Source organism: Leuciscus leuciscus (genome assembly GCF_965113295.1).
Source record: "Leuciscus leuciscus genome assembly, chromosome: 25".
NCBI lineage: Eukaryota > Metazoa > Chordata > Actinopteri > Cypriniformes > Leuciscidae > Leuciscus > Leuciscus leuciscus.
The window spans coordinates 21,832,147-21,848,153 of NC_138724.1; the positions used below are offsets into that span (position 1 = coordinate 21,832,147).

Genomic DNA, 16,007 nt, shown 5'->3' on the forward strand with positions numbered 1-16,007 from the left:
CAATAAATAAGCTAAACCCCCAAACCAACCCACCGGCCCACCTCAACTTTTCGATTTGATAATGCGGCCCTCGAATGAAAATGAAGCTAGCGTAAGTTCTGCCAGGAAGACTCAATCGTTCACGTCATGTATTACCTTCTCATCTATCCAATCATATCCTAATAGCCAGTATAAAATGGTGGTACTTACACATGTCTGAGTTCGCAGATGCTGTCGCTTCAACCACCTCCATCCTCCCCATCCACCACCAAGACGGGACTTTCATCTCCCTAACATTTCTATGCTGGGTCCTCCCCTCCATCCTCCCCATCACCTCCAGACGGGCTCTCCCCTCCACCCCGAAGACGCCAGGGTGTCCTCTCCTCCTTCCACCCCACCACCACCAGATGGCCCCCTTCCTTACTTCGCAGGGGGTGAGCTGCGCCCCTGCCTTCGTCTTCAGGCAGGATATGCAGATTCCGTACCCTCGGAATGCGAGTTACGGACGGGGCCTACGCCAAAGAATTTGATTGTTTGCTGAGCTCTTAAATAAATGTTCATTGTCACAGTATTAATTCTCCCGAGTCTTTCTGGTAGAACTAATTGAATAGCCCTGCAAAACAGTATACGTAACACTAATGCAATAGCATGTCACTCTGTGTAGGCATCTTACAACAGTTCCCACACAAAGCGATTTTATAGATTTTCATGACAGAATGCTAATCAAGACTTGAAGATTATTTTAGAGACAGGACCAAAGGTGCTTAGGAGGCTATAGTTCTCGCCCTGGAGCGTCGGTCAGAACGCAGGACAGGAGGCAGGAATCAGTTTGAACACTTTACTTTACTTTGGCAGCACACAGCACAGACATACATTAGACAGCAGATTTGAATGTAGTAGTTGCCTCTCAGCTTATATTGATGGAAGTGATCGGTTTACATTGAGTGTGTACATGTGTGTAGACAGTTTTTAATTCTTCTGGAACAGTCTTGCGGTGGAGAGCGCAGCTGTATATCATGCGCATTTCTCGTGCGCAATCACTTCCAGCGCATCCGCCAATGGCCACTAGATGGCGCCTTTGCGCTACCTTTGTAACAAAGATCCACATCAGCAACATACATTCAACTAACCATTCAGAAACGTCCTGTTGTATTCTACATGTTGACACTTCTTGAGTCTCTCCATCATTGTCCGACTCCAGTTTAAACAAAAGGCAGAACAGTTTCTGACATTTTAGTGCTTGTCTGCAAGAGGTAGCCTAATCGGAGCTGCTAACACACACAAGCTCTTGAACAGGGTATACAGAAATTCTTAAATTGAATTTAATACCTTTTAATACCTTCACAATATTTTTTAATACCAGCACGACTTCAAGCTGCAACTGTAGCGGTGTAAAGTGAAAAGTAAAGTAATGAAATATCTTTCCAAAAGGAATAACACATTTCATCACAATTTAACAAGGTAATTATAACTTAACTTCAACACTGGACTCAAAAACCAACACAGAGAGAGAGAGAGAGAGAGAGAGAGAGACTGGCAGATTAAGGTGTGAGTGAGTGAGTATGTGTGTGTGTGTGTGTGTGTGTGTGTGTGTGTGTGTGTGTGTGTGTGTGTGTGTGTGTGTGTGTGTGTGTGTGTGTGTGTGTGTGTGTGTGTGTGTGTTTGTGTTTGTGTTTGAGCAAGCGAGTGGGCGAGTAAGGGGGCGTGTGTATGTCTACCTTTTAGAAGTTAGGCATAACAAAGGAGTAACACATTTTATAACTTGGAACATTGGACTCACAAATTGTCTAAAACATGAATTGAGAGAGGGAGGTGTGTGTGTGTGTGTGTGTGTGTGTGTGTGTGTGTGTGTGTGTGTGTGTGTGTGTGTGTGTGTGTGTGTGTGTGTGTGTGTGTGTACCCTTGATGCACAAATTCAAACAATGAGAGAGAGAGAGAGAGAGAGAGAGAGAGGGGGGGGGGGGGGGGATTAATGTCATTTTACAGATAAGAATAGAAATAAGGATATAAGAATAGAAATTAAGAAAAGAGGGAAGGAGACAGTAGATCATTAGTCAGTATGTCTGATGTGTGAGCAATCAAAAAAGATGAAGTAAGCACAGGTGTTATTAACATAAATGAAGCTGATACATTTAAGTAAAGCAGAGGGAACTCTACCATAGGAGTTGGATTAATCAAGATGTCACAATGGGCCTTTGTCCATAGTTTTTAATCAATATGTCAAAAAGTAACAATGGCATAACAATTAGAAGACAGGCTGGACATTTGAATTAATGAATTGCCAACTACTGGCCTAAGCCAGTCTTTAAATCTAGAATCCTCCAGCCAGAGGTCAGAAAACATTTCCCCATAATGTCCAGGGTTTTTTTCTGGGCCAGAATTGGTCTTCGGTTGGTGGCCGATCCTGCATGTCTTGCGACCCTTTTTTTTTCTTTTCTTTTTCTGTGATTTTACCACTTGATTTCATAGCTTTGTATAAAGATAAAATCCTTCTTTGCTAGACCTGATAATTATTTTGATCTATAATCATATCAATATCAAAAAGTAGAATAAAATATTAGCATTCAAAAGTTTATTTTAATTAATAGTCTAATTTATCGTATATTGTACAATTGAATACAAATAGCTGCCAGATAACAATAACTTGCTTTGCACTTTTGAGGTTCACCTCCAGTCTAAACTGAATGATTTTTTTTTGTTGATTTTTTTTTGGTAATGTTATAATATAACACATTATAATATAAATAACCTGAAAATACCACGTAGTTTACATACATGAATACATGAATTGTTTGTTCATGTTACTTAACAGTGCATTATCTAATGTTAACAAATACAACTTTTGATTTCAATAATGTAGGCTACTATAGTAAATGGTGAAATTAACAATTAATGCTGTAGAAGTGCAGTTTATTAATAGTTAATGTTAATTAATGTAGTTGACTAGAGTTTAATAAATGGAACCATATTGTAAAGCGTTACCGATTTGATCAGTTGTTTTAAACATTCATTAAAGTGAATCGGTTCAAAGGAGTCATTAGTTCGCGAATTATGCGATGTGTCATTAGTGGACGTGTATGCGTTGTGTGATTATCCCAGCAGTTTAGGACATCGCACAAGATTCGTGTCAACACTCAACACAGAAAACATTTCATCACTGGATAGGTTTTTTTGTTTAATGAAAGTGTAGGTTATGTCAGCTGAATGTGCGGAATGTATTTTGTAGCTATTTTAGCACAATTCACACCCAGCGATAATTCAAGAAATAAATGTCCGAATGCACCTCGTGAAACTTCGGTCTTCCGACCTTTTACCATCGTGTCAATTGATTTAGATTAATATGAGTGAGGGAGAGAGAGCAAGAGTGGAGAGAGTGCGCGCGACCAGGGCTCTCTCTCTGCTCGTTCTTTCCGGTTCTTTCAGTTAACATGCACCCTGTCACAAGCGCAGCAGTCATCTACATTAGGCTACTCACCGATCAAATAAGGCTTTGGCGGGACAAAAATACGCTCTGGCGGCCACCAAAAAATTTTCAATGCAGCAAAAACCTGATGTCTCTTGACTTAAATGACTGAAATAGAAGCTCACTCGCGAACAGGTTTGCCAGCCAGCCAGCCAGCCAGCCGTACCCAGTTTGTTTCAGCGCGCGCGAACGAACACCGTCACATGATATCGCTCAGGTCTACTCTACTCGCAACATATAAATAAATCCACGCGAACTTTAGGAATTTTAGAAGAAAGGCCTGCACTTAACACAAATTGACACTCATAGGCCTAGTTGGATGGGGATTCGAAAATGTAATACCTCGTCAGATGACGTTTATTACTTTTTAATGCCCTTAATTTGGCTAATTTCATTTGCTACCTTTTAATACTTTTTACAACCCCGCGGACACCCTGTTGAAGCTCCGCCCTCTGTGCTGGGAGCTGTAGCTCATTTGCATTTAAAGGGACACACACGAAAGGACGCGTTTTTGCTGACCCTCAAAAAGGGACAATTTTAACATGCTGTAAAAAAATTATCTGTGGGGTATTTTGAGCTAAAGAAGCTAGAATTTTACTTTGTAACATGTTAAATAGGAATATGTTTCTTACACAAACTCCTCGCTTTGCTTCAGAAGGCCTTTATTAACCCCCCGAAGCCATGTGGAGTTTGTTTATGATGGATGGATTCACTTTTTTGAGCTTCAAACTGTTGGTAGCAATTCACTGCCAATATCAAGCTTGGAAGAGCCAGGATATTTTTTAATATAACTCAGATTGTATTCGTCTGAAAGTCATATACACCTATGGCTTGAAGGGTAAGTAAATCATGGGGTAATTTTCATTTTAAAGTGAACTACTACTTTAAAAGATTCCCCCACCCCCATAATGAGAGGTGTTGATGTAGTGGTTTAAAAGATGCTGATTCTATTTTGTGTGTAGATGGAGCTTAACCAGCAACAGTTTAAAGATTTTTTTTTTTTTTTTGTGGCGTTTTTGCCTTTTATCATAATTGGACAGTATGTAGAAAAGAAGCCAAGTGGGAGAGAGAGAGGAGGATGGAATCAGCAAAAGGTACACGAGTTGGGATTTGAACTCGGATCACCCAAAGCACACCTGTACTTTAAGTCAGCAAACTGCCCACGGGGTTATAGGGACCATGTAGCTGGATTCAGGTTTGTAAATATTAGAACCTCATTTTGTAAGAAATATGGGGGGTACATGTAGTGGTTTAAAAGATGCTGATTTTATTCCTTGTGTGGATGGAGTTTAACCAGCAACAACGGCAAAAAATTAATCTTTAAACTGTTGCTACGGATTCCGACAGCTGAATTGTTTGCCGTCGAATTCTGTTCCCCCCATGTTTCTTACTCAAGAACTTTCTCATATTTATCAAACTGATGCCGTCAAATCCAGAAATTACTAGCAAGCAACGTCATAGTTATGTTGTCAATTATTAAGTATTCACTAAAAAAATATGAATTACTTATATTCATTCTATTAATCAAGAGCAGTTTCTGTATGTTTCATGTATCATGGTAACTTGTTTCTGTAACCCCAAAATGCCACTTCATTTTCACTTTGTGTTATTTTTGCATATTTTTTTAATGACTGTGGTAGCTCCTACCAACTTACTAACTTTATTGTATTAACAAAAGCTTGTTTGGGACTGCTATTTAATATTTTCAATTTTAATGTAAAGTATATATGTTTAATTATATATACATTTAGAAATAAAAAATAATGAAAATGTAGTTGTGGCTTAATGATCATAGGGAAATGTGAGTCCCATGGCCAAACCATTTGAGAAACCTGCTGAAAAATCCAGTATGGATTCCATTTCTGTTAAGAGACACAAAGAGAGGTGGATTGGTGACAACACAGTGCTTTATTGAACAGCAATCACAAACAAGTAAGTGATGATCACAGATTATGGTATATTGTGACTATATCAACAATATTTTGTGCTCTTGACTGCAATGACACATCTTTTACTATGTGGACTTTGTGGAATCATCGCATGCCTATAGACTAAACACATAATACGCATGTACTGTACATGCCATCAATGTTTTCACAGATTAACGTTTTTGAAGTTTACACAGAGATGATAATGGTATCGCTTTCAAAACCCGTTTCAAAAACTTGCACTTTGAAATCTACTTCAAAGTTTGCGTTCTCTGGCCACCAAAACGCTGTTGTCGTTTAAATGAACAGCCAGAACACATTAAGGGTTTTCTGTTTTCATTTGAAAACGGTGTCGTGTAAGTGGCCCCTAAGTTATTAACAATGGAAATTTAATAAATTAAAAACTTACTTAAGCTAGACTAAGACTTTCTTCTAGAGCTGCTGTACAGCCAAAACAATCTTTGTTGCATTAATTTCCTATTATCACTGTAAAGCTGCTTTAAACAATCTGTATTGTCAAAAGCGCTATATAAATTACATATCTGGCAGTGATTTTGCTGTTGCGAGAGGGATGCTGTTGATGTCTGTTGTATTTTGTAAGGTACTTTTGTATTTTTGATGTTTGTCTGTATTTGTCATTTGGTGTTGGTGATGACTGAAGGGCAAAACATTTTTTCCGAAAGGACAATAAACTAAACTTTACTTAACTTAAATGAAGGTGACTTGACTTGCCTTTGTTTCCTTTGCTGCCTTGTTTGTCCCCATTGTTACCCATGTTTGTTTCTATAGCGATTGATTACAAGTTCATTGTTCAAGTTCATTGGAGACTTACTGAAAGATGAGCTCGTAAGTTAGAACGTAAGCATCACTGTAGACATACAGCAGATGATCTCTGGGGTCATAGTTTAGAAACTGAATATTAGTCTGCATCTTCTTAATGTGAATTCTCAAATCGTATCGCTCTTCGTTGGTTTTGGTGTCATAAGAGTAAAAGATCTCTTCTGTTTCTTTATCTAGGTAACGAGTAGCATAAAGCACACCGCACACCATGAAGGTGTTTGTGGCAGTTCTTTTGTGAAGAGAAGTGGACCATGTTTGGTTCAAAACAGGAGGATTACTAGTCTCAATTTTACTGATCATCACATTTCCAAAGTTGCTTGTGGTTGCGTATATAACGTAGACGCCCGATTCATCTGTGGCAAAATCCATATCTGTATAGGTGTATGTTGTGCCGAGGTGTGCGAAAGGAAACTTGTCGTTGAAACCTGCATCATTAGGTAAAGCAACAGTACTGACAGAACTCGTCGTCAAGTTGAACTGACAGACAGAGTATGTATTGTAACAGTTATAATAGAGCGCATTGCTGTACATGACCATGTTTGGCCCCTGAATTGTGTTTGTTGTGGGGTTGGAGCTTGATATATAGGTATCTGTTGGTCCTATACCGAATATAATAGCACTCATACTACTGCACTGGCGGATAAAGTTGCCATAAAGGTTACTACTTGACAGAACCACGAGCCAGTACTTGTTCTCGTCTCCTGGAGCCGGCTTTGCATCTCGACCCCAAGCACCGAAAGTGTAGGATGTTTCATACACAGTGAGGGAATATGTTCTAGGTCCTGAAACATTGACCATGCGGCCCAGACCACAGTGACCTAAAAATAAAGCAAATATGTAAGTCTAATACTTTAACACAGGGGTGTAGCTGTGGCTACGTAAGTTTATACATGCCTGGGGAAAGTGTAGAAGCTGGTGTTGTACTATTGAGCACATCTTTGCACCGTTCCAGGTCCTTCTGAACACGCTGGTTCTCTCGCTCTTTCACCATCACCAGTGTGTGGTCAAACTTCTCCAGCTCCACCGTCGTTTCCTCCATATCCTGAAGCTGTAGGAATGAAGGTTTAAATATAAGAATAAGCAAAATGCACATAATTTACGAAATGTCCCAGAGAAATAGTACTGAGGAGTTGTGGACCTGAAAAGTAAAAAAAAAGAAAAGAAAAAGAAAAATGCAAATAATAAATAAATTACTTAAAAATCAATTTAAGATGTATTTGATTAATTAATATTCATATTTTTTTATGGGTCTGACATAAATTTGTACATAATGCAAAACACTGCAGAAAAGAATAAAAAATCAAATCAAATAAATACAATTTATGAAATATTTCAAATTAATTTAAATACACTGTATTTAAATGCTTGATTTAAATGAAATGTTTACATTTATTTTAAATAAACATATACATTTAATTATTTTAAACATTACATTTAATGTTATACATTTTGAAAATTATCATGTTCTGCGACACCTAATATGACTACGAAACAATATGTTTGATATTTTGATCTTTTTTGTACACACGCTGAAAATTATCCATTTTGATTAGGAATTAATTTGACACTTAGAAATAAACACATTGCTTACAATTGTAATAGAAATGTAAAAGAGCTGTGGTGTAGATAAATTCACCTCTGCTGCAGTCTGTCCACTGAGCAGCTGGTAATTGTTGGTGGTCCTGTTGAGTTTATCCAGAAGGTCTTGAATCTCCGCTAACTCTAATTCAATAATGCGTAGAGACACGGCTGCATACAGATTTCCATTGTCTTCTTTTTCCAGCATGGACACATTGTCCAGAAGCTGCCAGATACGATGTTGTAGACCCAACACAAGCCTGTCAATCTCTGTCATCTGCACACATTCGAAGAGAACACAATTTTGCTTTAATAACAGATTGTATAGAATTATATGGCAAAGTGTAAAATTAGTTTTTAACTTACATGACTGATTTGCAAATCATAAAAATCACAATACTATGTTTTTATATTTTTATACCTTTTCTGAAGTGATGTTCCCTACGCATTTTGAAGCCATAAACTCAACATTCTTGAGTTTATTCTCAGGAAAAGCTGGATCAGAATTTTGCAGCTCACACACACAGTCCTTCCCTCTCGTTGACTGTGGAGACGGAATAACAGGGTTATTACTGTACACAACAAAATTTATTCCGACATACAAGCAAAATTACACCTTAAAAAAATAAATAAAAATAAATTTGCTAAACACTTTTTTGAAAATAGTGTCAGAAACAATGTAAAAAAAATAATAATGTTAATAAAAGGACAGTTCAATTTTACCTGTGTTAAAATTAGAGGAATGACGACCATCAAAATGAACATGTTTGACTGACTCATGTTTGAGTTGGGAATGATTGAGATCCTGTAGCCTTGAGAATAAAAAGACAGAAGCAGAGATTTAAAGCCACAAACCCAGGATTGGTCAGTAAGTCAACAGTGCTGACATGAGAAAAAAGTCCGGGAAGAGGGAGGGGCGGAGCCGCACTCTTCCACATATAGCAGCGTCCCTCAGACGCAAATTACATCATACAGACAGGGCGGAGTACGGCCTGAGCTGATGGAAAATTGTGGGTCTTATTTATTTGCCCATAAGCATTTTGCGGTCGATCAGCGAGCAGTGCTCATCGAGTAGTGCTCAGCAGACACAGTATTCTGAACCGATAGCATCAGAACAGACAGTACTGATATATTTAGACCAACAACAGCCTGGCCTGTAAGGCGGGAACCTCTAGGTTATAAAACCTTATAAATGTAGACGGGGAGGCCCAGCCTGCCGCCATAATATGTCTTGCAAGGCAATCCCACTTGACCAGGCCCACGATGAAGCCATGCTTCTCGTGGAGTGCGCTCTGACACCCAACGGGCACTGCATACCCTTGGAAGTGTACGCCAGCGCAATGGCGTCAACTATCCATCTGGACAGGCTCTGTTTCGACGCGGCTAGTCCCTTGGAACGTCCACTGAACGAAACGAAGAGCTGCTCCGTCTGTCTGAAGACAGATGAGCGAGACACATAAGCTCTTAATGCCCTGACTGGACAAAGGAAGCTCGCATCTCCTTCCTCGTCAGAGACCGGTAGGGCTGACAGGGAAATGACCTGCGCCCTAAACGGTGTGTTGAGGGATTTTGGAACATAACTGTGCTTAGGTTTGAGTATAACTCTTGAGTCATTAGGCCCAAACTCCATGCACGTCGCGCTTACTGAGAGCGCGTGTAAGTCCCCTATGCGCTTCACTGAAGTGAGAGCCAGAAGAAACACTGTCTTGAAAGACAGGTGTTTAAGATCAATCGTCTGTAAAGGCTCGAATGGGTCACCTTTCATGGCCTCCAGTACCACAGAAAGGTCCCATACGGGGACTGAGGGAGGTCTGGGAGGATTCAGTCTCTTAGCTCCTCTAAGGAAGCGGATGTCTAAATCGTTCCTTCCTATTGACTGACCAAGCGTTGTTTTTGAGAACGCTGCTATGGCCGGCACATAAACTTTGAGCGTGGAAGGGGATCTGCCCTTGTCCAACAGCTCTTGTAAGAAGGAGAGAACCTCCGTCACCCCACAGTCTGGGGGCGACACACCACGAGCTGTGCACCAGCTGGAGAACACTGACCATTTCGAGGAATAGAGACGTCGCGTAGACGGAGCTCTAGCCTGCGTGATCGTGTTTAACACTCCGCTTGGGAGGTCAGCGGGTACCCGTTGATGGCCCAAACATGAAGGGACCACAGCTCTGGGCGCGGATGCCAAATCGAGCCCTTGGCCTGAGAGAGGAGGTCCCTCCTCACTGGCACTGGCCATGGGGCAGTGCTCGCTAGCTGTATCAGAACTGGAAACCAGGGCTGGTTTTTCCAGAACGGCGCTACGAGTAGCACTGAGCATCCTTCTTCCCTGATCCGCTCTGACGGGAGGAAAGGCATAGAGCGGGCGGCAGGGCCATACATGAGCCAGCGCCATACATGAGCCAGCTCATGTATGGCGCCCTGCTCTTGGAGAAAAATTCCAGACAGTGAGCGTTTTCTTGAGACGCGAACAGGTCTACTTCCGCTCTGCCGAATTTCTTCCACAGCAGCTGGACTGTCTGTGGGTGTAGAGACCACTCGCCTGTCGGAACATTGTTCCTGGACAGTCTGTCCGGTCCTACGTTTAGGAGCCCTGGCACATGCGCTGCTCTCAGCGAGAGCAGGTTGCGCTGAGCCCACACCAGGAGCCGTTCTGTCAGCCTGTGCAGGTTTCGGGACCTGAGGCCGCCCTGGCGATTTATGTAGGACACTCCTGACATGTTGTCCGAACGGACCAGGACGTGGTGTCCTCGTATTTGGGGACAAAAACGCGTCAGCGCGTTGTCTACTGCCAGCATTTCGAGGCAGTTTATGTGCAGAAGCTTTTCCCATTCCGACCATTGGCCGAAGAACGGTCTGCCCTCGAGCAGCGCTCCCCATCCCGAGGTGGATGCGTCCGTAGACACTACCTTCACACTCGAGGAAGTCCCCAGGCTTACACCTGATTGGTACCAGTCATTTGCTTTCCAAGGTTTCAGAGCTGCAATGCATTTCTGATTGACCTTGAGACGAAGCAGACCGGAAGCCCACGCTCGGCGCGGCACTCGCGCTTTCAGCCAGAACTGTAGCGGGCGCATGCGAAGCAAGCCCAGCTGAAGAACTGATGATGCTGAGGCCATGAGACCTAGCATCCTCTGAAATTTCAGGTGATCGAGTAAAATGGTCCTGTGCTCTATGAGCACCGAGTGAGATTGAGCTAGAATCAGCCAATCGTCCAAGTAGTTCAATACTCGCATGCCCTGTAGCTTGAGGGGTGCGAGCGCTGCGTCCATGCACATCGTAAACGTACAGGGTGCTAGGGACAAGCCGAACGGTAGGACTGTGTACTGATATGCCTGGCCCTCGAAGGCGAATCTCAAATATCGCCTGTGACGTGACGCTATCTGTATTTGAAAATACGCGTCTTTCAGATCTATTGACACAAACCAATCTCCTCGGCGAATCTGCGCGAGGATTTTTCTGGTCGTGAGCATTCTGAACTGTCGCTTTGCAAGCACTCTGTTCAGTTGCCTTAGATCTAGTATGGGTCTGAGACCCCCGTCTTTTTTCGGTACCAGGAAGTATCTGCTGTATAGCCCTCCTTCGCTCTGAGCTTGAGATAACGGCTCTATGGCCCCTTTGCTCAATAGTTTCAAAATTTCATCCTCCCCCAACGCGGCTTTTTCATCAGCGTCATCGACGGAATTATTTTTACCGTCTGCCGCCGCTGTCCGTCAGGAAGAGACACTGACGAAGCCGGTGAAGCTGGCGGGCGAACCGGCGAGCTTTGACGGGCGGGGGAAGGTTCCGGGACCCGTTGAGCACGGCGCTTTTTACGGCGCGGCACTACAACGGGCGGAGGTGCAGTCTCAGTGAAATATGCCAGGCGAGTCCTCAGAGTCGCCATAGGCAGTAGCTCGCAGTGATGGCAGCCGCCGTCAGCGAGTGCGAGAGCTGCATGATCCTCACCCAGGCAGGAAACGCAGACAACGTGGCGGTCCCCGTCGCTGAGTGTGGCTCTGCACGAGCCGCAGGAAGGCATCTTTAAAAAGACGCAAGCTCTTTTAGACAGTGTGTGTCGCGGCGGCGAACACACACACAACAGAGAGTGTAAAGGATATAGGCGGCGGATAGCGCAGCAGGAAGGCGATTGAAGGATCCTTCTCTCCGGATCCAGCGATGCGTGTGCTTCGCTGAAGAGATGAAAAATCAGATATCAGCTGCCTGCGAGCTGTATTTATAGGCCTAAGCCACGCCCGTTTCGGCGGGAAGTGACGCAGTGGGCGCGAAGCACCCTCATTGGGTCTGACGCTCGAGAGGCTAGGCCTCGCTCGATAGGCTGCTGCAGTTGCCGCAGAACAGCCAATAGGCACACGAGCCGTCTTGCCTATGTCTGTATGCTGCCGCAACGCGTTTTACAATAATACAAAATTAAGGATAATTTTTTGGCTTCAATATCTCGCGGAAAAGGGATTTTCCCCTAGCGTAAGATACTTACACAGTACGAGAGACCTCTCGTAAGAGAACCATTAGTAACACACTACGCCATCATGGATTAAAATCCTGCAGAGCACGCAAGGTCCCCCTGCTCAAGCCAGCGCATGTCCAGGCCCGTCTGAAGTTTTCCAATGAACATCTGGATGATCCAGAGGAGGAATAGGAGAAGGTCATGTGGTCTGATGAGACAGAAATAGAGCTTTTTGGTCTAAACTCCACTCGCCGTGTTTGGAGGAAGAAGAAGTACAACCCCAAGAACACCATCCCAACCGTGAAGCATGGAGGTGGAAACATCATTCTTTGGGATGCTTTTGGGCAAAGGGGACAGGACGACTGCACCGTATTGAGGGGAGGATGGATGGGGCCATGTATTGCGAGATCTTGGCCAACAACCTCCTTCCCTCAGTAAGAGCATTGAAGATGGGTCACAGCTGGGTCTTCCAGCGTGACAACAACCCGAAACACACAGCCAGGGCAACTAAGGAGTGGCTCCGTAAGAAGCATCTCAAGGTCCTGGAGTGGCCTAGCCAGTCTCCAGACCTGAACCCAATAGAAAATCTTTGGAGGGAGCTGAAAGTCCGTATTGCCCAGCGACAGCCCCGAAACCTGAAGGATCTGGAGAAGGTCTGTATGGAGGAGTGGGCCAAAATCCCTGCTACAGTGTATGCAAACCTGGTCAAGAACTACAGGAAACGTATGATCTCTGTAATTGCAAACAAAGGTTTCTGTACCAAATATAAATTTCTGATGTATCAAATACTTATGTCATGCAATAAAATGCAAATTACTTAAAAATCATACAATGTGATTTTCTGGATTTTTGTTTTAGATTCCGTCACTCACAGTTGAAGTTTACCTATGATACAAATGACAGACTTCTACATGCTTTGTAAGTGGGAAAACCTGCAAAATCGGCAGTGTATCAAATACTTGTTCTCCCCACTGTATATATACATATTATTATTAGCAGTATATATAATGTTCAAACTGAGCTTTGAAATAGCTTTTTTCTTGTTAAACTGCTTGATTAAGAAATTTAAGAATTAAGTATATACACAAAATTAATCATAATATCAACAATACTGACTGTAAGCAGAATACCAGATTTTGCTGGCATGAGAATAAAAAGTTTTTCTTGAAATCTTCATCATTTAAAATACATTTATTTACAGTTTTTGTAATATTGTACTGACATAAGAAAAAAGTTTATAATAAAAACTAAGAGATTGTGTTTCCGTAATTTTTTGTCATTTCAATATCATGCAGTACTGAAACCCGTTTTCAGCCTTCATCATATAATAAAACTGCAGATCTTTGCATAAAATATTTTGGAGGGGCAACTTGTGGTAGAATTTCCCCAATTTCTTAAATGAGCCATATGTGCAATTTTCACATCCCCTTCAACAGATCCCCAAAACTGCAAATTGGCATAACTAAAATTAAACTTGTGGTAGAATTTGCCACATTTCTCAACTAAATTTCTTCCTGAATTTCTTAAATTAGCCATATGTGCAATTTTCACATCCCCTTCAACAGATCCCCAAAACTGCAAATTGGCATAACTAAAATTAAACTTGTGGTAGAATTTGCCACATTTCTCAACTAAATTTCTTCCTGAATTTCTTAAATTAGCCATATGTGCAATTTTCACATCCCCTTCAACAGACCCCCAAAACTGCAAATTGGCATAACTAAAATTGCGTCATAGTGTTTTAGTGGTGGTTTAAAGCAGATCTTTAGTCTTTCAGCCCATTCAGTCGACATGTTCATCTACATGCTGCTCCTCGCAGTCATCGTAAGTTTTCTCTTTGTGTCTTGAATTATCTCACAGGTTTCTACAATTCTTACATCTCTGAAAATAAGAAAATATGAGAGAACTTGTGTATGTATGACATCTGATTGTATTTGTACATAAGGCGACTGTCGAGGCTCAGAGAGTTCGAGGTCAACAGAAGACCGATTCATGTTTGTGTAAAATAAACAGCTCCATCTGGACTTTTCCCGCTGTACGGTTTGTGGAAGTCACAAAACAGGTCCAGATCTGTGAGGAGAACCTGAATGAATTTGAGGAAAAGGTATCAGTTAAGGTTCTTTATAACTAAATGGACACTGCAATGATATTTAGATGTTTTTCATTACAATTGAGAAGAATCTCGAACTTAGGCAATATCAATTAACTATCTGAGGTGACTTCCAGTTGAGTAACACAGATGCAGAACTGCCGTTAATGAGAGCCACTCTTCAGAACATCACAGCCCGTCTGAAAGCATTTAATTACCTTCACACAAGCGGACTGTACAACGCTCTTCCCCTGCAACAACTAATCCAAGAACTCGAGGAAATCCATCAATCTGTTAACGAATCACACTTGCAGAACCCCAACAAGGAGACACATAACTTGTTAAATGAGGTAGACATTGCAACACATGAACATACATATTTCTAAACTCTTTTCTCTTGTGATCAGTGTTTCAAATCAATCTCAAGTTAAAGGTAATGACAGAACTATTTAAACAATACATAATAGTAAATGAGACAACAGTTTAATGATACCATCTGTGTTGTTCTCAGTTAAATAAGGCAAACAATGATATTCAGAGGATGTACAAAGATGATTTCTTCAACCTGGAGACCATGAAGAAGAGGTTACGTGACCTCAACAACCGAGCACAGACTTGCAAGACCATACCCAACAATTTCAGAAGTAAGTACATTGCTATTTGTGATTTTTTTTTCTGAAGGAATAGGATACAGAAAAATAATTGCTTTCAAATGCCATTTTCATTTACTAAGGTCCAAAAAGGTTCTAACAAATTAAGAAAAAGCTTAAACTGTGTTACTACAATTACTTCCAGGCACTTGTCATCAGCGCGTCATGACCAGAATAAGTTCTCCAAGTGTCACCAAGCTCAACTCCATCAGCAAATCTTATGTTTCTGGTGCTTGGGGCCGTGATGCCCTACTAACCAATCAGGAACGTTATTGGGAACACTGTCTGGTGAGTGGAAACAAAGATGGGCACACAATCAGGGTGTACAACTCGCATGAAGACTTCATGGCCAATAGGAACTACAAAGATGAACAGATAGCACCATCCTATAGTGACAAAAATGCTGTTCAGGGCTCTGGCACTATACTGTACGACAATACTGTATATTACCAATGCTATGGCACTGCTGAGATCTGTAGCTTTAACATTACAACACAAGCAACCAACCGTGTAAAACTGGATGGTGCCGGAATCGACAACAAGTTCCCTTTCTGCTACTACAGCTGCCGTGACTGGACAGACATCGACCTGGAGGCTGACCAAGACGCCGTGTGGGTGATATACGCCACCGAGGAGAACCACGGCAACATTGTTGTGAGTCGCTTAGACCCGCTGGAGCTCAATATCACCCACACCTGGAAGACAAATCTCTTTAAAAGATCCATCACCAGCACGTTTATGGTGTGCGGGGTCCTGTACGCTACACGCTATGTTAGTACTTACCAAGAAGAGGTGTTTTATGCCTTTGATACAACCACTGGCAAAGAGATAAACACTCTTTCTTTGGCTTTTGAGAAGGTTTCTGCTGGAATAGCCAATCTGAACTACAATCCTGTTGATGGGAAACTCTACTTGTACAATGATGCCTATCTTTTAGCATATGATACCTTCTTCTGAAGGCATTTCAAATGCAATTATCCAATAAAAAGTGTGTTGTGTTTTAAATTCAAAACTGGTCTTTTACTTCTTTTACTTCAGG

The 16,007-nt window shown here is 41.9% G+C and overlaps 2 protein-coding genes across 2 annotated transcripts; one reads left to right on the plus strand and one right to left on the minus strand.

Annotated features, from left to right (window-relative positions):
* Nucleotides 1–5,333: 5,333 nt before the first annotated feature.
* LOC309490878 (olfactomedin-4-like) lies at nt 5,334–8,649 on the minus strand. Its single transcript, XM_082160176.1, has 5 exons — nt 8,512–8,649; nt 8,210–8,332; nt 7,847–8,065; nt 7,105–7,258; nt 5,334–7,028 (listed from the first exon to the last, which is right to left on the minus strand). The coding sequence occupies exons 1-5, from the start codon at nt 8,566–8,568 to the stop codon at nt 6,199–6,201; spliced, it is 1,383 nt and encodes a 460-aa protein (XP_082016302.1). The 5' UTR covers nt 8,569–8,649; the 3' UTR covers nt 5,334–6,198.
* Nucleotides 8,650–13,973: 5,324 nt separating this feature from the next.
* LOC309490437 (olfactomedin-like) lies at nt 13,974–15,980 on the plus strand. The gene is made up of 5 exons (XM_082159606.1): nt 13,974–14,053; nt 14,175–14,333; nt 14,456–14,668; nt 14,830–14,962; nt 15,114–15,980. Exons 1-5 carry the CDS (start codon nt 14,021–14,023, stop codon nt 15,923–15,925), a joined length of 1,350 nt encoding a protein of 449 aa, XP_082015732.1. The 5' UTR covers nt 13,974–14,020; the 3' UTR covers nt 15,926–15,980.
* The last annotated feature ends 27 nt before the right edge of the window (nt 15,981–16,007 follow it).